Below are 27,332 nucleotides of genomic sequence, written 5' to 3' on the forward strand. Positions count from 1 at the left end.
GTCATGCCCCTGCCTCCCAGCTCCTGTTTGTCCTACCGGCCCAGCTCGTGTGGCTCCTCCTCCAGGAAGCCTTCCAGAACCCAGACTGTTCCTCTGTGCTGAATGTGCCCACCTCCCCCTCACCACCTCCGCCAATGCCCTTGCCGCTGATGAGAGATCTTGTCTTACTACCTGCCATCCCATAGGGCCTAGCACTGTGCCAGGGATGGATGGGACCCCAGTATGTTGATAAAGCAAATGTAACATACAAACCTAGACATCAGAAGGTGAGGACCTCAGTCTCAGCCACGGTATAGCCTGGAACCAGAAAGGGATGGCGGGGTAGGGTGGAGTGTGGTGAGATGCATGGTAAAGTGAGGTTTCTGAGTCACTGCAGCTTAGATGAGGCACAACCGCTCCGCGTTGAGCTCCCCACTTATGTGAGGCCTCTGGGGTCCTGAGCGTGAAGGACATAGTGACACGGAACCACTATTCCCACCCGCCATGTGCAGTTGGGGGTTGGAAGATTGCAGTCCAGGATGTGAGCCCATGCTCAGAGGTTGGGCTGCAGTTATTAAGTGCTTGGTGTTTGTGTGAGGTCACCCAGGGTATTCAGGAAATAAGCAGTGTCTGTAAATTCAAGATTCATCAGCTCTTCCTGGGAGATGCCTTTTACTTTTAACCCTGTTGCTGTAAAATTTCTAAGCACTGGAGGTGCCTTTCCTGCCTTACTAAGCAGAGCAAATGACCATGTTTGAACACCTTACAGAGTCTCGGATGGTCTCGTGGGGCCCAGGTCCCTGCTGGCTGAGAAGGAGGTGTGGAAGTGAGGAGAGCCCAAGGAACTGCCTGGCACAAGGAGGCTGTTATTCCTCTTCATTCTGATTAAACCCCAAGAATCCTTTCATCTTGCGGCCATTCACCAAGTTTTACTAAAAGCCATTCAGCTATGTTTGTGCAGCATTTGTTATGATTCATCGAGGGCTCCATCCAATTTGCTGAGCATTGGAGAATCAGATGCTGATGGCTGAGGACTTTTTTTCTGAATGGTGGTGAGGGTGGTGCTGGCTGGGGACTGGTGCCTGCTTCTCCCAGTTCCTTCCTTTCTTTTCTTTCCTTCCATCCACATTGTCACTGAGAACCATTCAGGGAGTCCTCCTCCTAATTCGTGGGGGCTCACTGGGTGTCCCGTTTAGTTTAATCCCAGTTTGGAGAGAACCTGCTGCTTCTGTGGAAGGGAAGAAGGAAGGCATCTGACCTTGGCAGGCAGAGTATGATAGTAGACTGGGGGAGACCGAGCTTGAATCCAGACCCAACACTGGCTCGCTGGGTGGCCTTGGACAAGTTACCACCCCTCTCTGAGTTCCATTTTCCTCTTTTGTAAAATGTGAACACTTCCTCCCTCACAAGTTGTTGGCAAGAGATGAGAGAGGGTTTGTAAAAAGGCGATGATCTGCCTGGTTAGAATGGCCCTGAAGGGTAGGCCTTGTTGACGCTGCGGTGTGGCAGCCAAGTCACACAGACCAGGCTCAGGCTCGGGTGTGACTCCACTGGTTCCCACTGGAAGGCTGTGCCGAGGTGTCTGTGTGCATGTTTGTTCTAATTGGGCTGTGCCTGTTCCTTTGTGAGTGGTACACATTCTGAACATCACCCTGTCGTCTTTAACAGCTAGTGTGAACGTGAATGAGACCTTCCATAAAGGGCTTAGAAAAGTCTTCCGTGGTCAGTGCACAATAGCAGCTCACGGCTCTTGTTATAAGGCTTGGGGGTGACTTCCCTGAACCCCCTTCCCTTCAGCTCCTGGCATCGTCCATGATCTTGGAGATGGGCAGTGGGGAGATTGGACCCAGCAGGATTCTCTACATGATGATGGGAATTCTAGAGGGAAGAGGGTTGGCAACTAGAAGCAGCAGCAGCTGCAGTTGTTGTGCTGGTGAAATTGGCAGAAATGCTGACATTTCCTGGGGGCTCACCGTGGCCTTGGCACTGTGCTTGGACTAGAACCGTTTCCATTTTCAGGGCAAACTGTGTGATGCTCCACTTCTTTTGGAAGACCCCCCACATACAGCCCGGTTACCTCTGTGCCCCAAGCCCAGGAGTCCAGAAGATCAAGGAGCTTCTGCTTCTATTCCTGCGTGTGGACTCTGGCGCCTGACGTTTGTGGTCACCGAAGCAACATTTTCCTGCATCTTCATTACTGATGTTTTTAGATAACTTAGAGAAACTAATGTTGGGGCCAAATCCCAACCGTTCAGCACAACTGGATTTCTTTTTAAAAAATTTTTATTTATTTATGTACTTTTGACTGTGCTGGGTCTTCATTGCTACCTAGGCTTTTCTCTAGTTGTGGCGAGCAAGGGCTACTCTTGGTTTCATTGTGTGGACTTCTCACTGCGGTGGCTTCTTTTGTGGAGCACGGGCCCTAGGGTGCTAGGTTTTGGTACTTGCGGCACGAGGGCTCAGTAGTTGGGCTCCTGGGCACGAGGGCACAGGCCCAGTAGCTGTGCTTCATGGCTTAGCTGCTCCGTGGCATGTGGGATCTTCCTGGATCAGGGATCAAACTCCTGCATTGGCAGGCGGGTTCTTTACCACTGAGTCACCAGGGAAGCCCCTGGATTTCTGTTTTAAATAACCATTGCTTGTGGTCTCTGGCGGGCGCTGGCCATGGAGGCTGTTGAGTCTGTCCTGGTCTTTCTCCACCCACCCCCAACCCCATCCCTCCACTGGCCCCTAGATACATCTCCTGACTCTGGTTCCAACATACAAGACACAGCCGATAGATGCCGCAGGGGCAAGTCTTTGAGATTCTTAGGCTCTTCTTCCTCCTTCCCCAACTTTTGGAATTTGCCCCACTTCTCGAGGACATTTGCAGGCAGCAAGCACATGGGGAATGGAAGGGCTGGTCAGTCTATCTAGAAAAGCCCTGCCACCCTTGGTGTGACTCCCTCATGGTAGGTTTTATGGTGCTAATGCCTGATGGTTAAGCAGCTTTCCTGAGGCCAGTGCTCACAACTGTTTTCTATGAGGATTGCGTGTCTGTATCAGTTTGCCGGGGCTGACGTAAGAGTGCACACATGGGGAGGTTTAAACGTCAGATACTTGTTTCTTCCAGTTCTGGAGGCTGACTGTCTGAGATCAGGGTGTGGGTAGGTTGGTTTCTTCCGAGGCTTGGGATGCCCGTCTTCTCCGTGTTTCCGTGTGGTCTTCCCTGTACATGTCTGTGTCCTAATCTTCTTTGCTCATAAGAATACCAGTTATATTGGGTCAGGGCCCACCCTAGTGACCTCGTTTTAACTTAATGACCTCTTTAGAGGCCGTCTCTGCAAGTATAGTCTTATTCTGAGGGGCTAGGGGTTAGGACTTCAGCATACGGATTTGGGAATGTCAGAGTTCACTCCATAGCCTTGCCTTTGAGGACTTGCAGAGCTAAGGGGTCTTGTCACTCTGCCTCCCTGCCATTGCTCATCTCTGTCCCCAAGGCAGTTGCCAAGAAACTATGAAGTATTCTTGAGTGACAAGCTGTTCAGAGAACGCTTTCCCACTTAAGGCCAATGCTGGTCTCACTGCTCTTGGGTTCAGCTCTGCCCCTGCCTCCCCCTGGAAGCCCCCCCAGATCACCAGGGCTGATGATGTGCTCCCCAACCCCCAGTGTGAACTGGGTTGTAATAAACATCTGCTTATATGTCTCTCCTCATTAGGCTGTGAGCCCCTGGAGGGCAGGGACCCTGCCTGAGTTTTCTCTGTCCACCTGGTGCCCTGGGTGGGACCTGCCCCAGAAACTGCACAGTTGGCAGCCATTTTTTCTAAGAACCAAAATCTGTCTTTGTTGTCTGTTTCCAGGCAAATAGGAGAGAACTTAATTGTTCCCGGTGGAGTGAAGACCATTGAGGCCAATGGGCGGATGGTTATTCCTGGAGGTATTGATGTCAACACCTACCTGCAGAAGCCCTCCCAGGGGATGACGGCTGCTGATGACTTCTTCCAAGGGACCAAAGCAGCGCTGGCGGGCGGGACCACAATGATCAGTGAGTCGTACCCCTGCTTTAGGCCATAGGCTGCTACTTCTGTTTCAAATCCCCAGCATTGTGAGCAACATCAGGCTCTTTGCTCTGGGTACCCGGTGTGCAGAAGGCTAAAGTTTTAGAACCAGTGAGGCAGGTGTTGTTATGACCATTGGGAAAGCAGAGGCTCAGAGAGAGAAGCTGCTGAAATTTTCACAGCTGGAAAGTGGTTGTGTCAGTATTGCTGCTGGGATAATGATGCATAGCATAATGTTTCCAAACTTTGAAAATCACGTTGCCATGGAAACCATGGAGGAGTAAGTTTAAAGGAGGAGAGAGTGATTTGCCATGTCCTGAGAGGTCAAGTAGAGTAAGGACTGGAAAGTCAAATTAGCAAAGGCTAATTTGATGCTCTATGTGTGTGGAGGAGTGAGAGGGGTTGGGTAGCAGATACTGCTCTTTATGGCTGCGAAGGGTGGATGTTAGAAACAGGGCGGGAACAGAGGGATGTGCAAAGCCCAGTGTGGTTTGAAAGACAGATGTCTCCCCATTGATATGCTTTACACCTACGACTTTATTTGAAAAAGGGATGGTGAAGTTCATATTCTTTTAAGTCCTTTTCACCTTTGCATTCTATGCCCAAGAAGGTAACATGGAGTCACAGGAGACGGTCCAGTCTTTATCGCTGACCGGACTCTGGGAATCTTCTCTGTACTCCTTACTAGTTGTGTGACCTTGGACGTTTTTCACCTTCTTTAAGCCTCAGTTTCCTCATCTGCCAAGTGGGGGTATTTATACTCACTTCACAGGGTAGTTGTGAGGATTTTATTAGATAATTTAGGTAAAGCCTTTGTGGCAGTATGTGACACATCGTAAGCATTCAATAAGCAGTCATGATAATGATGGTGATGAGGAGGAGGAAGATGAGACTACAGTAACAGTGGTGGTGGCAATGAAGGCTGAGATGGTGGTGACCGTTTCACTGCTGATGATTTTGATAATGATGGTGATGACAATAACAATATTGATGTTGACGATGGTGAGAGTGATGAAGGGGATGGTGATGCTGAGGATGTTGGTCTGGATGGTGTAAGTGGTGGTGATGATCATGGTGATGGGGGGATAAGGGATGGTCACAGTAGTTATGCTGTTTGGAGGTGATGGCAGGGAAGAGGCTACCATTGGAACAACTTGGGTCCTGAGCATCTTGGGATGTGACACATATTTTTCTGTCCTAGTTGACCATGTTGTTCCTGAACCTGGGTCCAGCCTGCTGACCTCCTTTGAGAAATGGCATGAAGCAGCAGACACCAAATCCTGCTGCGACTACTCCCTCCATGTGGACATCACCAGCTGGTACGATGGCGTTCGGGAGGAGCTCGAGGTCCTGGTGCAGGACAAAGGTCAGTTACAGCCCCAGAAGCGGGGCACAGTTCTGGAATCATTGTATCTTCGATGGATCTGGTTTGTGGAGTTAAGAATCTCTTTAACTGCATCTGTTCTGAGCCCAACTGTGAGCTCTGCCCTGCCACATGAACAGTGGAAATATTGGACCCTCCTTAAAGAGTCTGTCTTCTTCTCCTTCAGATCCTTTGGAGAATCCCTCTGTTCATAGAAAAAAGCCTGATTTCCTGAGCCTTGCACACAAGGCCCCCACTGACCTAGCCTCACTTTTCTCTCTCCCCACTACACTCATCTGGGTGTTTATTATCCTGAATGCCACCCCCTGAAACCTGCTACACTGCTGGGTCTTTGTTCTTGGTATCCCTACACCTGCATCCAGGGATGCCCATTCTTCTCTCTGGTACCCAGCTCAACTATCACCTCCTCTGATTTCCCTGATCAGAATTGCTTTATCCTTTGAATATCCATAGCAGGTTACTGGGGCCTGTTTGGCACACCTTTTCCATTGCTTTTGCTTTGTTTTTTGGATTGAAGACCCTTGTTGTCTGTCTGGCTCTTCTGTTAAACTCTGAGCTTATGATCAGAGGGGATCATGTCTGTGCATCTCTATGTCCATCCTGGCCCTCCTCTGTGTGGGCTCACACAGGCTGTCCCTTCACAGTGTGGGTACCTTACAGTGTGTGTTACACCAAATGAAGATAAACTGAACTGAAGACCCACAGAAGCAGAGAAGAGAACAGAGTGAAGAAGATATGAGTGGTCCCTCCAGAAAGGGGGCAATTTTGAGGCTCTCTGAAGAGACAGCCTCAAATAAATGAGATGCTTCAAGGAGAGAAAGGGGGGTACTTTCAATTTTTAAAATATATGTGCTGTGTTTTCTTATAAAAGTATCATCACCACAATATGAATAAAGAAAATCAAGAGAAGGAAAAAAAAAGATCCCCCTCTGGTCCTACCCCCAAATCACCACTTACTATCAATGTTAAAGATTATTGCTTTCCATTCCCTATTTAGACAGTTTTCTCCTTATATAGTTATACAGTAGCAGTTACTTGGAATTCTTCTTTTTTCACTTAACATTTTATGAATAATCATTACTCTTCATTAATAACTTTTTATGGCTCGTAACATACAATGTAATGGCTCATTTGCTCAGCTATTTCCTTTTTATTGGGCACTTAGGCTTTCCGTTTGCTTTACTGTAAATTGTGTTTGGTGAACATCTTTGTGTATAAACATTTGTTTGCATCTCTAATTATTTCCTTAGATTTTCAGAAATGGCATTACAGGGTCAAAGTTTTAACTTTTTTCAAAAGTCTAACACTTATTTCCAAATTGCTTTCCACAAAAATGCACCCACTTGTGTGCCCACTGCGCTATGTCCATCACTCCCTGCATGTTTGCACCATTGGGTCTTGTTGCTTCTATGAAATCCTTGCTAATTTGATGAATAAAAGTCAGTCTGCTGTTGAACATTACAATGCTTCAACTGCTAATTACGTTAAACATTTTGTGCACGCTTTTCCTTTATGTGAATATCTGATGGTGTTCCTTGCCTGTTTACCAGTTTGGGTCTTATAAGTCTGAACTTCTATATCCAGATAGTTTTATCCCTTCATTGAAGTTGCTGTGAGTCACTCTTTTTTTATACAGAATCACAGTCCAGGATGTAAAAAGATCCCAGAAGTTGGGCTGCCTGGATCTGAATCCTGCCCTCATACTTCTTGGCTATCGGATACTGTGCATGTCACCAAGCTGACCTCTCTGAGGCTCACCTAGTGATCTCAGCACCAGAGCTCTGGTACCAGGGTGAGACCCCTGGTCTGAGCTTGGTGTTAATTCTCCATTCAAAAAAGGAAGCCACTTAAATGTCCATCAGATAAACAGAATGTTGTCTATCCGTAAAATGGAGTGTCATTCAGCCTTGAAAAGAAAGGGAATTCTGACACCTGTTATGACATGGGTGAGCCTTGAGGACATGATAAGCCAGTCACAAGAAGGCCAGTGCTGTATGACTGTGCTCGTGTGAGGGGCCTGTTGTCATCCAGCTCATAGAGAGTATACACAGGTGGTTGCCAGGGCCTGGGGGGAAGGGGAACGTGGAGTCAGTGTCTAATTTGTTGTTGTTCAGTCACTCAGTCATGTCTGGCTCTTTGCTGCACTATGGACTGCAGCATGCCAGGCTTCCCTGTCCTTCACCATCTCCTGGCGTTTGCTCAAACTCATGTCCATTGAGTCGGTTATGCCATCCAACCATCTCACCCTCTATCATCCCCTTCTCCTGCTTTCTGTCTTTTCTAGCATCAGGGGCTTTTCCAATGAGTCGACTCTTCACATCAGGTGACCAAAGTATTGGAGCTTCAGCTTCAGCATCAGTCCTTCCAAAGAATATTCAGGGTTGATTTCTTTTAGGATTGACTGGTTGATCTCCTTGCTGTCCAGGGGACTCTCAAGAGTCTTCTCTAACACCACAATTCAAAACAAATCAATTCTTTGGTGCTCAGCCTTTTTTACGTTCCAACTCTCACATCCATACATGACTACTGGAAGAACCATAGCTTTGACTAGATGGACCTTTGTTGGCAAAGCAGTGTCTCTGCTTTTTAATATGTTGTCGAGGTTTGTCATGGCTTTTCTTCCAGGAAGTCTTTTAATCTCATGGCTGCAGTCACCATCCGTATTGATCTTGAAGCCCAAGAAAGTAAAGCCTGTCACTGTTTCCATTGTTTCCCTATCTATTTGCCATGAAGTGATGGGACTGCATGCCATCATCTTAGTTTTTTGAATGTTGAGTTTTAAGCCAGCTTTTTCACTCTCTTCTTTCACCTTCATCAAGAGGCTCTTTAATTCTTCTTTGATTTCTGTCATAAGGGTGGTGTCATCTGCATATCTGAGGTTATTGATACTTCTCCCAGCAACCTTGATTCCAACTTGTGCTTCATCCAGCCTGGCATTTCACATAATGTACTCTGCATATAAGTTAGATAAGCAGGGTGACACTCTACAGCCTTGTCATACTCCTTTCCCAATTTGGAACAAGTCTGTTGTTCCATCTAACTGTTGCTTCTTGACCTGCATACAGATTTCTCCGAAGGCAAGTAAGGTGGTGTGATATTCCCATCTCTTTAGGAATTTTTCACAGTTTGTTGTGATCCACACAGTCAAAGGCTTTAGCATAGTCAGTGAAGCAGAAGTGTTTAATGGGGATAGAGTTTCAGTTTTGCCAAAATGAAAGGTTTTGAAATAGAAGCACAGAAGTGTGCATGTACGTAAACCACTTAAAATGGTGCAGGTGGTAAATTTTAGGTGAGGTGTATTTTACTACAACAAATAAAAAGCAACGTTTATTATTTGTGCACAACTCTGTGGAAAGGCACTTTGGTCTGGGCTCAGCTGGGTGGTTCTGCTGCCCACATGTGGCTTACTTATGCTGGAGGCCCCAGCTGGGAGGTGGGGGCTGCCTGGGATGGCTCTCTGCACCCTCCCTTCCCCAGCAGCTCTCACAGGCTTCTTCCCGTGCTGTCTCCGTGAGGCTGATGGAGCTGCAAGCCCTCTGAGTCCAGGCTTGGAATGTGTCCACTCACACTTCTGCTTCATTCTGCGGTTCAGAGTCAGTCTCAAGACAGCCCACATTCAAGAAATGAGAAAATAGATTCTACCTCTTGAGAAAGGTTGTTGTAAAAGTTTTGTGAATCTTTAAACTATTTACCAGCCTGTTTAACTTCTTCCTGCCTCCTGCTTTTACATGAAATTATCTCATTTATTTGTTTGTTCACAGCTTATTTCCACTAGAATATAGATAGGAATCCTTCCTGCCTCCTTCATAGCTGTATCTCTAGCTTCTAGAATGGTACTGGCCCATAGTCCATACTCAGTGAATATTTGATGAGTCAGACAATGAATATTCCCTGAGAAAGGGCTTCTGGGCTCTCATAAGTTTCAGAAATGCTCCCCATTTATTCTCTTCTTGAATATTCTTAATGCACATTGTCATGTAAAAATCTGTCTTGCAGCCAATAAACCTATTTATTGTTTATGAATCCAGTTTTTCTTTACTGATATAAATGTCAGCTTCCCTATGTTTGATTACAAGCAAGAGACTCACTCCAGAGCTTGGCTTAAGCTAAACAAAGCAGCTTTCCTTTAGTGATAGAGACGTGTATTCAGGGATCCATGAATACATCCGTGCCATGCCAGGAAGTCTTCCTGTGCTCATCCCTGCCTTTCTCTCTGAGCCAGCCCTGCCCTCCTCCTACCCTTGACCTGCATTCTCTATTTCCGTAGTCCCTGCAGTGGAATACAACAGCCCACACTTTGTCTGGGTGGACATCTGTTCCAAAGACCAGTCAGATGTCCTTTGTTGTCACTTGGACTCAGTCCCTCCTCCTGGCTCAGCTCAGCATCTGTTAGATGCCCAGCCCTGGACCGGCCATCTGTGATCTGTGGCCATGTGGCATGAACATGGCTGCTTCCAAGGTTACTGGTTGGATACGGGGAGGGTATTTGCTAAAAAATGTAAGACAGTTCTGAGAACTGGAGGGTGTTATGGATGGATTGATGGCTCAGTAGGTGTTCAGTGTCATCCTTTAGCCTTGGTGCTCCTTGCAGCCTCCTTGGAGGAGGACTGTGATGATGGAGATTATGAATTTGGGAGGTTGTTGAGTAACAGGGCTGACTGTATTTCCCAAAGTTTTACCGCTAGTAGTAGAATTACCGGGCCAAAGATACTGAAGCACAACTCTTGATACGGATTGGTTTTCCAAGCAGGTGCAAGTTGGTTGTGCCAATCTTCCTGTCACTTGTTAGGAAAGAGCATCATTTTGATGCTTATTCACTAGCGTTGAGCAGCATATTCTAAAGTGTACAGTACTGAGGTTTCCATCTGAATTACTTTGATTACACATAAGACCAAATAGTGTTTATCTTTATTTGTTAGCCAACTAAAAAAAGTTGTCTAAAAATTCTGAGTGCCTTTTTTTGCTTTATTGCTTTTATTTTAATCTTTTTAAACTGTAAAATGAAGCATGCAGAAAACCACAGAAGAAAAAATGTGACTTTATGAATTACAAGATTCCCCTTTCCAGGTGAGAAATAGAACTTTGCCCCAAACAAAGACCTCCGTGATGAACTTCTCATGGGCCCCTACTGTAGTCACAACTCCCTCCTCTGCCCAGAAGCAACTCCTGGCGATATTCTTCAAATAAGAGGTTTTGAAAAAAGAAACTTTTGTTTAGTTTGTTGCAGATATGTTCACCATGTTGGTTGTTTGCTTTTTATTTTGAATTTTTAAGACTTAACTTATAGAAATTTTCCATTTAAAATGAGTCAACTCTATCATGATTTGGACAAAAGCGAATCTGAGACAGCTTTACCCCCATCCACCCACTCACCAGAACCAGTTCTAAGGCATATTTATCAATTCTGCCAATTCATTATTTCTGCTTTTATATTTGTATTGTTTACTTCTAATTTCTGGTGAATTTCCAGACTGAGTGACTGAACTGAACTGATCGTAGAAGTTTACTCAATCGATATGTTTCTCCTCTCTTTCCAAAAATAACAAAGCATCTAAGGCTATGAATTTACCTTTCACTGTGGTTTTACCTGTTCATTGTTGTTCGGTTGCTAAGTTGTGTCCAACCCTCTGCCATCCCACGAACTCCAGCATACCAGGCTTCCCTGTCCTTCACTATCTCCCGGGGCTTGCTCAAACTCATGTCCATTGAGTCAGTGAAGTCATCCAGCCATCTCATCCTCTCTCACCCACTTCTCCTGCCCTCAGTCTTTCCCAGCATCAGGGTCTTTTCCAGTGAGTTGGCTCTTTTCAGTACATGCTGTGGGTGTGGAAGGTGAAATAATGGTCCCTTGTTCTCGGGCCCCTTGATGGCACTAGGAGCAGTCCTCTCCCCACATGCCCTGCTCCCCCACCTCTGACTGCACAGTAAATCCTGTCATTTCAGCTTTTCACATTCTCACTCCCTCTCCATCCCCACAGCTCCTACCCTGGTTCAGAGCCTCACCTCACCTGTCCCTTTGGCCTTCAGCATCTTCCAACTCGCTTCCATGTCTCTCTGCTGTTCTGCACACCCATCCTTCCAGAAGAGTCCTTCTGGGACAAAAAAGTCCGATCGTGTCATTCCCTTGCTTTAAAAGCACGTGTTTTACTAGACAATAGTGATGGCTGTACAACATCGTGAATGCGCTAAACGCCACTGAAATGTACACTTTAAAATGGTTACGATACTGAATTTTGTTTTGTGTATTTTACCAGAATGAAAAAGCCTAAGGGAATTTTCTTAAAAGCACATGATCTTTTTGCTTCTGACACAGGACACTTTGTAGCACCTGCACATCTAATGTCCTTTTATCCTTCCTTCTGTCTGTGCCGTGCACGCCCCTCCCTCTCAGCCCAGGTAGCTCCCCTCCCTTTCCCTCTTCCCTCCCTTTCCCCCTCCCCTCCCCCTCATCCTCCCCGTCCCCTTCTTCCTCTTCCCCTTCCTCTTCCTGCTCTTTCAGACTCAGCTGACACGTGGCCTTCCCTGGAGGCCCCCTTTGACCCTTATCCCCACCCCCAGGCTAGCTTAGATGCCCCTGCTGTGAATTCTGATGGCACCCTTCCATCTTGGTTGTTACCACTCTGTGCTGTGCTTATTGATTTACCGGCAAGACGTGTTCTTTTTTTTCTTAAATGCATTTTTTGCTCTCTTTTTATCTTGAAACAGGAGTCAATTCCTTCCAGGTCTACATGGCTTACAAGGATCTCTACCAAATGTCTGATAGCCAGGTAGGTCCTCATACACCCTCCACCTCCCCGGGGCAGGAATAGACCTGCCTTGTCAGGAAGGCAGCGCAGGGCAGGGGAGATGTCAGAGCAGGCCAGGGAGGGCCCTGGGTTCAAGTCCTGGTTCTGACACTGAGCTGTCAGTCATCACCCTGTATTCCTTTCCGGCTAGAGTGGCATAGAGTGGGGACCCCCTGCATGGTGATTCCCAAACTCAGCTCATCCTTGGCCTCATGTAAAGACCTCACTAAAAACACAGACTCTTAGATTCCATCAGAGATGCTCAGGGCTAGACTTCAGGAATCTGTATGTCCCGAAAGCTCTGCAGCTGATTCTGGGGCTCAAGCGAGTTTGGGGACCATTTCCTTAGGTCTCTGACTTGAAGCAGAGCCCTGGCTGTTCCTCCAGCCACGTGCGAGTCATGTCCTTTCTCAGTTTTCTCATCTATACAGCATGATCACCGCTGGCCCTGTCAACCTCAAACAATTGTTATGTGGATGAGTTGAGTCAAGGAAGATAGTGTTCTGAGGAGTACAGATGTAGCGGGTTACAATTTATTGGGCCCTGGGCCTTCTTTCACTACTAGGACCCCTGGTTTGATTTTGTTATTATCGCTCTGCCTTCTGCTTGTTAAAAAGGTGGGGCAGTGTGGTGGCAAAGGAAATGAATGCTGGAGCCAGACTGCTTGACAGGAAGCCCCAACTTTGCTGTGTAGCCTGGGGCTAGATTTCCTAACCTCTCTGTGCTTTAGGCTCTTAATGGCACTTACCACTAAGAGAGGTTGTCGAGGATTAAATGATTCCGTACAAGTAAAGCTCTAGGCAGCGCCTGGCACACAGCAAGCGCCATTCGGGTATTAATAAGCAGATTGTCATGATCACCATGGGGTTTCATGTGCAATGGAGGAAGCGTCCATGTGTTCCCTTTCAAAATAGACACTTGGAGTTACAGGATATAACTTAGCCCTGGATGTCCTGGAAACCTTTGATGCAACCATCAAAGGCATCCTAAAGGCTAAAAGTTCATTCAGTTTCATGGAAAAAGTAGTGTGTGTTTCTCTAGCATAGTTGACATTTTCATCTGTTTCATTCGAATGTCTGTTTCACTGAAGCCCTGGTTAGAAATGGAGCTGAGCAGATTCAGGGTATGGGTCCTCAAAAGTGCTCGATAACTCCATATGCCTCCACCACCTGTTGTCTACCCCTAAAAGCACACATCCTGGGTGAAGGAGGTCTTATATGCAAAGAGGACAAAGTTGAGATTGGCAAAGGGAGGGAACATGTGGCTTTGTCCTCACCAGATACAACTGTCTGACTACAAATCCTTTGTGGGTTGGAAGAGGGTGGTGGGCAGTGTGGGCAGGACCTGGATTGGCTAAATCAGGTGATGCTTGGCAGGATATATGTGATCTGGGCATTAGAGTTATTAAAGGACTTGGTCCCCCCTATTTCACTGTGATTTGTAAGATGACATGGGTTGGAATTTTTGTAAAGATGTACACATTTCCTGTGGTTGTTGGTGGTTGCAATACAGGCTCAGTGGGTTTAATTATACAATTTCAGTAAACTTCTCAGCTGCACTTGTGCCCATCAACAACTACATACTTTAAAGAAGCAAAGCCACAAAGAAAGTGAAAGGCCCACGTGGGTGTACTTGTGGGCATAATCATGCCTTGGTGGGACTTTTATCAGTTATGCCCACCACTGCCACCCCCCCACCCACCTTAATTTCCTGCTTTTGGATCTGGAGGGTGTAGGGCTAAGGGAAGATCTTTTCCCGTGCTCACTTGTTGGACAGCGTGTTCCATTGATGTCGATGGAGCATCCCGGCAGGTGGATGACTGTATGTGTGAGCAATAAGGCCAGTCTTTGCAAATGCTCATGCTGTGATATTTTTATCTGACCCCAACCCCCGTTTATCTCTCCTTAGCTCTATGAAGCCTTCACCTTCCTTAAGGGGCTGGGAGCTGTGATCCTGGTCCACGCAGAAAATGGCGATTTGATAGCTCAGGTGAGTGGTCTGAATTCCCAGCCTTTCTATCTCAGTCTCCTTCTCCTTGTTGTAAAGGCTATGAGAAGAGGGGATGGAAGCACTAATCAGCCAGGTCACTAGGCAGTGAAGGGTCAAGCCAAGAACTGGATGGCATGTCAGACCTGGGTGTGAGTCACTCATGCACTGTCTGCATTGTGGCCTTTGGCAGGCCATAGTACCTCTTGGATTGAAGTTTTCTCACCTGTATAATAGGGGTAACATGACTGCCCTGTGAACCATGGAGAGTTTGCATGTGCAATAAATGAAGATCCGAAAGAAAATGCATTTGGCACACCTAGGGGACCCCAGAGGCAACAGACGTGGAAACTGGAGTTGCCCGTCCTCCAATGATTTGGGAGCTTTGGGAGCGGGGATAGTGGACAGAGCGCAGGCTAGGAGCAGAGTTCTAGCCCAGCCTCCTCTGTCTCCTGGCCCTCTGACATGGGGCAGGGAGCTCTACCCCAGGAAAGCTCCTGTTCTTTATCTGAGGGTCAGTGATATTGTGAATGCAAAGCTCAGTGTTGGACATGTAGCAGATGGGGTCGTGCAAATTTTTGGATAGAGCGAGACTTGAACTCATTTGGATCATTCTGGCCATAGGGTGGAGAATTTGATGGGGATGGAATAAAGTCAGGTTGACTGGTTAGGATTTGCTCATAGGAAATGAAGAGAGGATACAGAGGCGGGTGGAAGGGGCAAGAGTACGGTGGAGGAGGAGCACTCTGCAAGACTCATGATAGATTGGATGGGGAGGAAGAGGAGGAAATCAAGAAGAGTCATGTCATCTCCTGCGGGGGAAGGGCTGGGTTAATCATGATGCCACAAATCAAGATAGAAGATTTGGATGCACCCAGTGAAAGTAATTAATGCCACGCTAAGTAGTGTATGTGTGTGCTTAGTCACTCACGACTCTCAGGGAACCATTGGACTGTAGCCTGCCAGGCTCCTCTGTCCATGGGATTTTTCAGGCAAGAATACTGGAGTGGATTGCCATTTCTTCCTCCAGGGGATCTTTCTGACCCAGTGATCGAACCCACATCTCCTGTGGGTTCACTATGAGTCAGACACAACTGAGCGACTTTCACTTTCATGGTAAAACTCTACTTCTGTACACCAAAACTTGTTTCAGTTCTTGTGGCTGCATAACAATCCCCCCCCCACCCCCTGTCCCAGATTTAGCATTCCCAAAGAATAAACTTCTTCTGTGTCATGGTCATGTGGGTTGAGAGTCCAGGTGTGGTCTTCCTGGGTCTTTGACTTTGGGATCTTTCACAGGCTGCCGTGAAGCTGTTGGGTCTGGCTGCAGTTGTCTCATGGCTGGTGTGGGACAGAATTCCTTTCCAGCATTGCTCAGAGGGTTGTTGCTAAGATTTAGTTCCTCACAAGCTATCAGACCGATGGCCTCTATTCTTTGCTGGGTGTTAGACAGAGGCCCCCTTGGCTCCCTGACACATGGGCAGCTACATCATGGTGGCGGCTTCCTTCCAAGTGAGGGAGAAAGAGACCTCATTTGACCTCGCTCAATCCTAGGTCTGCGAGATTCATCCCTATGGCTTCCTGAAGCACAGTGTTTTCTTTTTCATCATGGTGTAGAATTACACAGCAGGAATAGATCACGATTTGTTCTCCAGTTGATAGTTTATTTATTTATTTATTTTTCTATTTATGTTTGTTCAGTGTGTCTGACTCTTTGGGACTCCATGGACTATATCCCGCTGGACTTCTATGTCCATGGAATGCTCCAGGCCAGAATACTGGAGTTGGGTTGCTTTTCCCTTCTCCAGGGGATCTTCCCAACCCATGGATGGAACCTGGGTCTCCCGCATTGCAGGCAGATTCTTTACTGCCTGAGCCACCAGGGAAGCCCCTGATAGATATTTGGATCGTTTTAAATTTGGGACTCTTGTATGTAAAGTTTTCTTGAACATTCTTGTTTAGTCTGTTGTTAAACATGTGTTCGCATTTCTGTTGGTAAATACCTGGGAGTAGCGCTCCTGGGTGGTTGGGTACATATATTTGGCTTTTGTAGTTACTGTTACCCACTTTTCCAGGGTGCGCCAACCTGTCGTCTCATCAAACGTGTGCGAGACGTTGAGTTTGGAACCTCAGTACTTTAAAAAATTATTTATTTATTTTTGGCTGTGCTGGATCCATGTTGCTGTGCATGGACTTCCTCTAGTTGTGGCGAGTGGGGGCTACTTTCTAGCTGTGACTTGCAGGCTTCTCACTGCGGTGGTTTAGCTCGTTGCGGAGCACAGGCTTCAGTAGTTGCAGCACATGGGCTCAGTAATTGTGGCTCCTGGGCTCTGAGCGCAGGCTCAGGAGTTGTGGTACACAGTCTTAGTTGCTCCATGGCCTGTGGGATCTTCCCAAACCCGCATCAAACCCGTGTCTCTGCATTGCCAGGCAGATTTTTTTTTTTTAACCTCTGAGCCACCAGGGGAGCCTCTGGAGCCCCAGTTCCTAAATGGGGCTTTTTTGCTTTCTTTGCTGCCATTGTGTGTGTGTGTGTGTGTGTGTGTGTGTGTGTGTGTTGGCCTCACCATGCAACATCTAGAATTGAAGTTCTCCAGAAAGAAAAGAAAGATAGTGGTAAGTCTTGAGATCCCATGAACTGTAGCCTGCCAGGCTCCTCTCTCCATGGGATTCTCCAGGCAAGAATACTGGAGTGGGTTGCCATTTCCTTCTCCAGGGGAGCTTCCCGACCCAGGAATTGAACCCAGGTCTCCCGCATTGCAGGTAGATGCTTTACCAACAGCTATGCAGAAAGCCCAGCCAGGGATCAAACCTGGTCCTTGTGCATTGCAAGTACAGAGTCTTAACCACTAGACCACCAGGGAAATCTCTTGCTACTGATTTAAGATTGAGTTTTCTCAGCTCCAGTAAATATGTTACCTTTTGTACACCTGCTTCCCCAGTTCCAAAACATTTTTGACATCTCCGCATTCTTTCGGTTCTTGGGTACCATTTCTATCACTCTAGTGGAGTTTCATGATGGAGTGACAATAATGGGAGTATTCAGCCATGATAGTTAACTAGAAACCCTTCTCTAGCCTTTTGTGATCCGTTCCCACCACGCCCCCTTATTTCATCTTTTGTCTTCCCTCCCTTTTTCTCCTCTTTCCTTCCTTCCAACAGAAATAGTAACTGATGTTTAAACAGTCTTTCACAGGGATGTCTCCGTATCGTAAATCTTTTTGTAAACAGTTTAAAAAATGCCTTGTAAACATCATCTTCAATAGCTGACATTATCCCGTTCTGTACTTAAATCCACCCCAGCTGTTGGATCTTGAAAACATTTCCATTTATGTTCTTATAATAAACTCAAGCTTAATAACCATAAATGCAGAGTTGAAAATTATGATTTTTTTTTATTGTTGATAGGGTCTGGGGCTTCTCATAGGAACGTGTTCCAGAATGATGATACAGAAACTGGAGAAGTTAAAAATAGCAGCAGCACAGCTGACATCTGGGCGATGTGAAGAGATCACTGTTAGATACTGAAGTATTCCTAAGGAGGGGGCATCTTGAAGCCTTGGAGCCAATGGATTTGCATCTAGGCCATTAGCTCAGGGAACCATTCCATTTATAAACTTGAGGTAGAGCTTTCTTGTTAGAAGATAGGTGCCAGAAAGATGAAGCTATAGTAGAGGGAATGAGAACTGGGTGATGACTCAAGAGCTCTCACTAGACACTATATGCACACACACATATATATACACTGCAGATTGTATATACATCACCCAGACATTTCTCATCTGCCACCTTGGTGATGCATGATAGCAACTCCAGGTGCAGGCGCTGTTATTTCCAGTGTGAACTAGAGAAGATGAATGAAATAATGCTATTTGCAGCAAGCATGGGTGGACCTAGAGATTATACTAAATGAAATAATGAAGTAAGCCAAAGACAAATATCATATGATAACGGCTTATATGTGGAATCTAAAATTTAAAAATGATGCAAATAAACTTATTTACAAAACAGAAACAGATGCAGAGACATTAGAAAAGAAATGTATGGTTACCAAAGGGGAAGGTTGAGGGGGAGGGATAAATTAGGAGTTTGTGGTTAACATATACATTCTATTATATAGGGAACAGATAACCTACAAGGACCTACTTACTGTATAGTACAGGGAACTCTACTCAGTATTTTATAGTAACCTATAAGGAGGAAGAATCTGAAAAGGAATATATTGGGTTGGCCCAAAAGTTCATTCAGTTTTTTCCTTTTGTGTATAACTAAATCACTTTCGGCTATGGGTTTTCCAGTGGTCATGTATAGATGTGAGAGTTGGACTATAAAGAACACTGAGTGCAGAAGAATTGATGCTTTTGAACTGTGGTGTTGGAGAAGACTCTTGAGAGTCCCTTGGATTGTAAGGAGATCCAACCAGTCCAACCAGTCCATCCTAAAGGAGATCAGTCCTGGATGTTCATTGCAAGGACTGATGCTGAAGCTGAAACTCCAATACTTTGGGCACCTGATGCAAAGAGCTGACTCATTTGAAAAGACCCTGATGCTGGGAAAGATTGGGAGCAGGAGGAGAACGGGATGACAGAGGATGACATGGTTGGATGGCATCACTGACTCAATGGACATGGGTTTGGGTGGACTCCGGGAGTTGGTGATGGACAGGGAGGCCTGGCATGCTGCGGTTCATGGGGTCACTAAGAGTCAGACATGACTGAGCAACTGAACTGAACTGAAAATTACTTTCAGTTCAGTCAGTCACACTGTTGTGTCTGAAGGTTTGCGACCGCATGGACTGCAGCATGCCAGGCCTCCCTGTCCATCGCCAACTCCCGGAGCTTGCTCAAATTTAGGTCCATCAAGTCGGTGATGCCATCCAGTCATCTCATCCTCTGTCATCCCCTTCTCCTCCTACCTTCAATCTTTCCCAGCATCAGGGTCTTTTCTAAGGAGTCATTTATTCCCATCAGATGGCTAAAGTATTGGAGTTTCAGCTTCAGGATTAATTTTTCCAATAAATCCCTTTACTCCTCGCCTAAAGCTAACACAACCTTGTAGATCATCTCTACTTCAATTTTTAACAAAAGGAAAGAAGAGAAGACTGAGTCTCACGAGAGTGTGACCAGTGTGCCCAAAGTCACACGCACGCTCAGTTTTGGAAGTGGATGCCCAGTTGAGGATTCTGTGGTTTCCACATCCATGTCACGCCCACACACCACCTGCTTCCTTCTCTTGTTGGCCAGCAGAGACTTAAAAGTTGGAAGAGTGGAGGGTGGTCTTTGAGACTCATTTCTTACAACCTTGCTTCCTCTCACTGGTCCTGTGGGGTTGAATAGAGCCCCTGTGGATGGGGACATCGCAAAGGGGGAAGGTGGGCACTGGGAGTGAAGGGGGCAAAGAAGCTGTGGATGTCTCCAGCCATTAGACTCCACACAGTCCAGTCCTCCTCCTGGGCTCAGCTGTCCCATCCGTCTAATGGGTTGGAGGACTGGCCTTTCCTGGCTCTGGCATTCTGCCATCACTGACTCATTCGTTCTTGTCTTGTAGGAACAGAAGCGGATCTTAGAGATGGGCATCACGGGTCCTGAGGGCCATGCTCTGAGCAGACCTGAAGAGGTAATGGAGCCTCCGCTGGGTGTGACTCTGACATAGCTGAGAGCTTACGCCAATGCTATTCCAGCTGGAACAGCTGGCTAGAGCTCCCGCCCCCGTCACATTCCCCATATGATTATCTCGGCATGTGTGGTCTTCTCCAGGGTCTGCCCTGGGTCTCGGGAGCTCTGGGGGCTGCAGATCCATCAGAAGAGTTAGGAAAGGCTCTGCCTCTCCGAGGGCCCAGGAGCTTCCCACCAAGTCCCCAAGGACACTTCAGAATCCCGACCGAGGACTCGGGGTATTTGACAACAGGAATGTGGAGCCCCATGTCCCAGACACAGCGAGTTCCAAATCACTGCCTCTGCATAGGCCTCCTGTCCGCTATACTGTAAGACTTGACAGATTCCCCCAGGAGTGAGTGATAGGGCGCACCTTGTGTGTGTGTGTGTGTGTGTGTGTGTGTGTGTGTGTGTGTGTGTGTTTAGCAGGGACAGAAGGAAGGCAAGCAGATTGAACATCGGACAGGACGGGCACCCAGCATTTTCTGATGTCTCATCAGATCACTAGCAGTCTTCCCTGATCTCTGCTTTGGGCTGGCCTGTTTGGAACATGGGACACAACACATGAATACACAGACTCCTTATCCCAAGGATCCCTGAACTGGCCCAGTGCTCCAGACGTGAGGTCCATGCCCATGAGCTGGATTCCCAGTCCCTGGTGAGACCAGGAACACACCAGAGACAGTGTTTATAAACCTTTATAGCATGTTACGTTGCCACCAACTCTAGGCATGTGAGCAGCGTGGGGACTCTTCTGGGTGTGGCTGCTTTCCCGGCACGTGGCTGTGGCTTGGGCTTCCTGCCAGCCAAGAGCAGCACAGCCATCCATGTGTGGGCCTCCGACAGATTGGAAATTAAAAATAAGACAATAAAAACATCACTGGTTCTTTTATTCAAGAAGTACTGGTCTAGGGTGTACAGAGACCAAACCTCATAGCACGTGGTTTCAAATGGTTGTTGAACAAATGAAGGAAGGAATGTATGGGAACCCCTGTGTTCCCTGATGTCAGGAATTTTATAAATAACCACCTCCAGGCATGTGAGTTGGACCAGAGAGAAGGCTGAACACTGAAGAATCGATGCTTTTGAACCGTGGTGCTGGAGAAGACTCTTGGCCAGCAAGGAGATCAAACCAGTCAGTCCTAAAGGAAATCAACCCTGAATATTCATTGGAAGGACTGATGCTGAAGCTTCAATATTTTGGCCACCTGATGAGAAGACCCAAACCATTGGAAAAGATCCTGATGCTGGGAAAGGTTGAAGGCAGGAGGAGAAGAGGGCGACAGAGGAAGAGATGATTGGATGGCATCATGACTCAATGGACATGAGTTTGAGCAAGCTCCAGGAGATGGTGAAGGACCGGGAAGCCTGGTGTGCTGCATGGGGGCGCAGAGAATCAAACATGACTGAGTAACTGAACCACCACCACCAAGTGTGTGAGCAGCGTGGGGACCTTTTGATGGCCTGTTCTGCTTAGGTGATCTTCTGACAGAGCATCCAGAGCACTGCCAATCATGCAAATAACACAGTTCTGCCTTCCAACTGTCTAGCCGAATACATTGCCTTTTTTTTTCCTTTTTAAAAATCAACAGTGTCTTCCTCCCTTGATGCGATAGATTTCCCTCTGACCACACTTCATTAAGGAAAATCGAGGAAGGCTGATCAGGAAGAGCCCTGGGTGCTCAGAGTAGGTGGTGCCCCCACCCCTCCCCTCATGACCTGTGTGTTCGCTGTGTCCGCAGCTGGAGGCCGAGGCTGTGTTCCGGGCCATCACCATCGCGGGCCGGATCAACTGCCCTGTGTACATCACCAAGGTGATGAGTAAGAGCGCGGCGGACATCATCACCCTGGCCAGGAAGAAAGGTACGCAGCCCAGCACCCGGGATCTCCGCTGGGTGTGAGGAAGGGGCGTGTCCAGCAGGTTCAGGTTCACTGGTGGAGCTCTTGCCCAGGACAGAGACCCTCTGCCAGCCAGGTTGAAAAGGGAGCTGGACAGTGGGCAGATGCCAGATGGGTGGTTGGTTTTAGGTTTGATTCCTGGTGTGCCACAGGCCCCAGGTAAGTGGTGTTCTGAGCCTCATTTTCTCCATTTGTAGCTAAGGTGATTATCCCTCCTGTGGGTCACGTGAGACCATGTATTTTAAAGGTCTGTGAAGAGTTCCAAGTTCTCCCCAGGGTTTCACATCAAGGCAGTGATGGAGCTGGGGCTGCATCAGCTTCTGGGTCCTCCCCGCCTTCTTTCTGCTTCTCTCTGGGCCCTTCATCCTGGTTCCCCCATCCAGGGCCTCTCAGTGGGTGCATGCACCCAGGCTCCACTGTGGGACCCACAGAGAGCCTCAGCTGCAGGTTGGGAAGGAGGAAGATGTTGTTCCACCGGCCAGAGGGTCTGGGGGACAGCCCCATGCTGGACATCAGGGGAGTGAGGCAGGAAGTCCGCCTCCAGCTCTAAGACTTGGACACACTACTTACCCTCTGACCTGCTCAATGGCCCTTCCCCAGGAGGCTCAAAGGAGGCATCGAAGGGCATTGCCCAGGCCTTATGATTGAGGCCCACAGCCCCCAACAACTAGCAGGTCAAGAGTGAGGAAGGGCGCCCAGATGAGTCTTCCTTCCCAAAATCAGGGTGAGAGAGATGGACAGAGAGAGAATGACAGATGGACAGAGATGAGAGAGAATGACAGGAGCTCATGTCACACGGAGACAGTGGCTAGACTCTTTGATCCTTGTGGACATTCACCAAGGAGGTTCGCCACTCAGACAAGGTCCACCCCATCCACGCTCTGGGAGTCATATGAGGTTGATCGGAAGCTCTGGGTCACACGGTGTGGCCAGGTGAAAATCAGCAGGAGCAGCACAGCCCTGACAGCATCCACCACCCTCTGTACCCACAGGGCTCCCCCTTCTTACAGGAACCCTTCATGGAAAGTGCAAGTGGCTCTGGTCTTAAAATTCTTTAATGATATATGTTACTGGGTTGACCAAAAAAGTTAGAGTTTTTTTTCCATAAGATTTGACAGAAAAATCGAAACGAACTTGTTGGTCAACCCGATATTTCACCTAATGTGTCCAAAATATTCACTCCACATGTAGTCAAGATAAAAGCACTAACAGGATATTTGGCGTTATTTTTTCTGTACAATCTTCAAAGTCTAGCGTGTGTATCACCCTTTCAGCACGTCTCATTTCAGACCAACCCCAACTCCAAATGCCTGAAAGCCACGATGCGGCTGGTGGTTTTCATATGGAACAGCAGCTTTTTTTTTTTAAATTATTTGTTTGGCTTTGTGAGGTCCCAGCTGCATCGTACAAGATCTCCTGTTGTGTGTGAGCTTGCTAGTTGCAGCTCAGCTGTCCTTCTGCAGGTGGGATCTTAGTTCCCCAACCAGGGATTGAACCTGCATCCCTTGCATTGGAAGGCTGATTCTTAACCACTAGGCCACCAGGGAAGTCCGGGAACAGAGCAGTTTTGAACCCCAAATACCTGGTTTTAGTATTTTAAGGGCAAGCTAATGAGTGGAGGTGTTGATAGTGCTCTAGGCCAGCGTAGCTTGCGGAGGACCAACTTTGGGTTAAAGATGAGGAAACTGTGGCTCAGAGCGGTAACAGAAGCTTAGAAGCAGCAGTAAGCATGCTGGCATAACTATGCCTGCAGGCCCTGGAGCTGCCGAGAAATAAGGTGACCACCAGCCGTGGGTGGCTATTTCAGTTTAAATGAAGCAAATTTAAATACAATTTTTAAGTTGGCTCTTTAGTTGCTTCCCTGGTGGCTCAGTGGTAAAGAATTTGCCTGCAAACACTGGAGACTCAGAGACACGGGTTCGATCCCTCGGTCAGGAAGATCCCCTGGAGAAGGGAATGGCATCCTGCTTCCAGTCATGTTGCCAGGAAAATCCCATGGAGGTCTCAAAAGTGTTAGACACCTACCAGGGTCCAGCCCTGGTGGATCCAGGGAATTCGAAGCGGGGACAGCGTTGGCGAGGATCAGGAAACAATTGCTTAATTAAATGTTAATTAAGGATATAAAGAGTAATAGAATAAGGATAGCTCAGTGAGAAAATTTAGTGGAGAAAAGAGGCTGAATAATTCAGCCAGAAGGTGAGAGAAAGAACGACATGGGGAGACCAAGTCGGTGAACAAGGCCCTCACTTTATTTTCCAAAGTAGTTTTTATACCTTAAGTTATGCGTAGAGGATAATGGGGGAAGGGGTAGAGTCATACAGTAAGCCAGGCTTTCTTCCTGCAAACTTACCATATGCAAAAGTTTAGGTGATTTGCATCATCTTCTGGCCTGGAGGCCTGTTAACATTTTAAGACCCTTTGTTCAGAAAACTTATTTTTCTCTAAAGGTGATTAGTCAGGCGCCACCCTCCAAAAGCATTAGATAAAGTTGCATTCCTATAGGGCAAAGGTGTGGTGGGCTATAACAAGAAAAAGAATTAACTCAAGGGTCCAAGGTTACAAACATTAAAGCTACTACTTATACCAATTATATCAATCAATACACTGCCAGGGACACAGTAGGTAAGGGATATGGAGACGTAGCAAACATTGGCCCAACAAGTGAAAAACCCTTCACCAATACAATTTCTAATCAATCTTTTAACTGCTCAAAGGAATCTGTATTTAGACAGTTTAGAACATCTCATGCCTCTCACAGTTGGGAGGCTCTGAGCAATCACATGTGGCCAGAAAAACCTATTCAGGCAGGCTAGAGGACTTCCAAAGGAGTTTGTAGGTTGAAACACTATCACACCCAGGAACTTTATTAACTGGAGCTGTAAGTTGACTCTTTTTTCAGAGAGAGGTAGTGGGGGACAGCCCCCCATAAAGTCAGAGGTGTAGGTGAGAGCACAAAGCAGAAAGTAGGCAGAGTCTGGTTTTGGGGATAGATACTCGAGAATTTCCAGGGGGACTCCTGAGGCTTGATCCCACCTTTGCGTATGCCGAACCTCCTTCCTCATGACCCTTGCCACGGGCGGAGCTCCTCACGCTGGCTCCCGGCAGACACCGCTGAGCATCTAAACAACAGTGGCATTAGCCCTCTTTCTTGTGCTCTAGGGCCACGTGTGGCTGGTGGCTCCTGCCCCGGACAGCTCGGCACAGAACAGTCCCACCACCACCGTTGGGTGGCACCATCCCAGAGCCAGGCTGCTGGAGACAAAAGCCTCCCTCCCACTTGCCAGCAGTGTGGCCCCGGGCAGATGCCACAGAGCCGTGGGACCAAGTCCCCTTGGCACTTCCTCAGCTGCAGGAATTCTCACTAAGCCTGAGACTTTGCCTGTGGGTTTTTGTTCTGGCAGAAACACCTCTGGCCCCTCCCTGGAAAGTGAGTGCTCAGCAATGAGCCCCTAGCAGTGACTTGGCGGCTGCATACCCTGGTCCCCTTGCTCCGCAGGGTGGGGTGGCCCTGGGGCTCCTGGAGCCCCCAGGGCACTGAGCTGTGGGCGCCCACAGCCATGACTAGGTGCTCACTCACCTGTCCTCAGTGTCTCTCTCAGCCTATGTCCCGTCCTCCATGCCCGCCAAGTTGTTTCCTGGAATCACCTCCAGATAAAATGCTTGAACTTGATTTTTCACTTGAATATCTGCTCCTGGCAGAACCTATGCAAGGACAGCACATCAGGTGTCTGTGCCTCGACTGACCATCATAAACAGATAATGATCAGATCCAAGCGCTGAAAGTGTTGATGGTCCACAGGGTCACTGAGTGGGACACTGGGTGCTGAGTGCCTGGTGGCCGGGGGCAGGGCCTCTGGGGTGTATGTGGTGAAGCCTGATGGAGAGGACGGGTGTGATTTATCCCCCATCTCATTGTCTGGCCTTTGAGATTCTATTTTCCTGCATCAGAATCTCCCACGAGAGACCATCCACTGTCAACCATATGTGTCTGTTTGCCTCCCAAGGCCCGCTCGTTTTTGGTGAGCCCATTGCTGCCAGTCTGGGGACGGACGGCACCCACTACTGGAGCAAGAACTGGGCCAAGGCGGCGGCCTTTGTGACTTCCCCTCCCCTGAGCCCGGACCCCACCACGCCTGACTACTTGACCTCCCTACTGGCCTGGTGAGAACCCTGGGGTGGCTGGGGTGTTGGGGCTGGGCTTGTGGGCAGGGTCACGGGGCTGGGGTTGTGGGCGGGGTCTCGGGGCTGGGCAGGTGGGCCGGGCCTTTGGGCAGGTTGAAGGGCTGGAGATTGCAACTGCCTCAGACTCACTTGGGAGAGGATCTTGGGCGGGGCGCTCCGGGAGACCTCAGAACAAAGCTCCAAGTGGTTTACAGCACGCCTTTGGGCCTTTGGGCTTCTCTGGTGTCTCAGATGGTAAAGAATCTGCCTGCAGTGCAGGAGACCCAGCTCAATTCCTGGGTCAGGAAGGTCCCCTGAAGAAGGGAAGGGCAACCCACTCCAGTACTCTTGCCTGGAGAATCCCATGGACAGAGGAACCTGGCAGGCTACAGTCCATGGGGTCACGAAGAGTCGGACACATCTGAGCATCTTAACACTTTCAGGCCTTTTAATCAGTAACTGTTCAAGTTTATAGGTCACCTGCCATTCATTCAGCAATATTTAAGCACCTTCTGTGTGCCTGGCACTGTAGTGAAATAGGAAACACACAGAATTAGGAGTGTGAGACCAGGATCCCAATCCTGATGGACTGTGTCACCCTGGCCATGTCAGCTAACCTGTAATATCTCTGCGTCAGTTGGCTCCTCGGCCGAGTGGGGAGAACGCAGTACCTACTGCAGAGCTGGCTGTGAGGTAGTGTAGGCAGAAAGCCTGGAATTCAGTGTTCACAGCAGCCAGTGCATTCTAGTCTGCTTCCTGCACCCGGTAGGCGCACAGGTGCTTCAGTCCCTTCTCTGCTGTCCGCCAGTGCACGGCAAGAATACGTGAGGTCACAGGAGAAGGCTAAGTGGTGAGGGGTGCAAGCCGTTCTGGAAGTGGAGATGCAAGCTTGGAAGGCTTTCTAGAGGAAGTGACATCAGGCCTGGAGCTAGAGGATGCATAAGAGTTTGCCTGATGGGTGAGGATAAGAAGGAGCTTCTAATCAGCAGGAACCTTAAGAGGGTGAGGCTGTGTACCCAGCATTGACGCAGCGGCCCATGACTTACATATCCAATCGCTCACTCAGAGTCTCTGCAGCCTGAAGTCTGGTGGGCAGTTCCAAGTCCAAAACAAACCCTTGATCTTCCTCCAGGGAGCTGCTGCCCCCCAAATTTTGCCCATCTCAGGAGGAGGCCGGACATGGACCAAAGGTCCTGGAATCTGGCCACTTCCTCCTCCTTGGCTGCAGCCATCCTGGCTCAAGGACCACATCTCTCACCTCCCAACTGACCTTGTTTATTTCTGTGTGGCTCCTTCCACACCCTCATCGCATCACAGTCTGTTCTCACCAGATGCTGAGAAATTTTAAAACTTTAATCAGACCAAGCCATCCCTTGGCCAGGAGACCTCCAGGGTTCTTTCCTCTCAAAGTGAAATGCAAGTTCCCACGATGTCCCACAGGGCTGA

The 27,332-nt window shown here is 48.0% G+C and overlaps 1 protein-coding gene across 2 annotated transcripts in view; it reads left to right on the forward strand.

The window, feature by feature from the left end:
• The window catches only part of CRMP1 (collapsin response mediator protein 1), a 66,240-nt gene that overhangs the window by 25,889 nt on the left and 13,019 nt on the right, over positions 1-27,332 (forward strand). For both annotated transcript variants that reach the window (XM_070791786.1, XM_019963079.2), the window contains exons 3-9: positions 3,820-4,004; positions 5,219-5,383; positions 12,107-12,168; positions 14,095-14,175; positions 19,720-19,788; positions 21,569-21,689; positions 25,730-25,886. In XM_070791786.1, coding sequence (XP_070647887.1) covers positions 3,820-4,004; positions 5,219-5,383; positions 12,107-12,168; positions 14,095-14,175; positions 19,720-19,788; positions 21,569-21,689; positions 25,730-25,886 — 840 coding nt within the window. The remainder of the gene's footprint in view (positions 1-3,819; positions 4,005-5,218; positions 5,384-12,106; positions 12,169-14,094; positions 14,176-19,719; positions 19,789-21,568; positions 21,690-25,729; positions 25,887-27,332) is intronic.

The sequence above is a fragment of the Bos indicus genome, chromosome 6 (assembly GCF_029378745.1).
Source record: "Bos indicus isolate NIAB-ARS_2022 breed Sahiwal x Tharparkar chromosome 6, NIAB-ARS_B.indTharparkar_mat_pri_1.0, whole genome shotgun sequence".
Classification (NCBI taxonomy): domain Eukaryota; kingdom Metazoa; phylum Chordata; class Mammalia; order Artiodactyla; family Bovidae; genus Bos; species Bos indicus.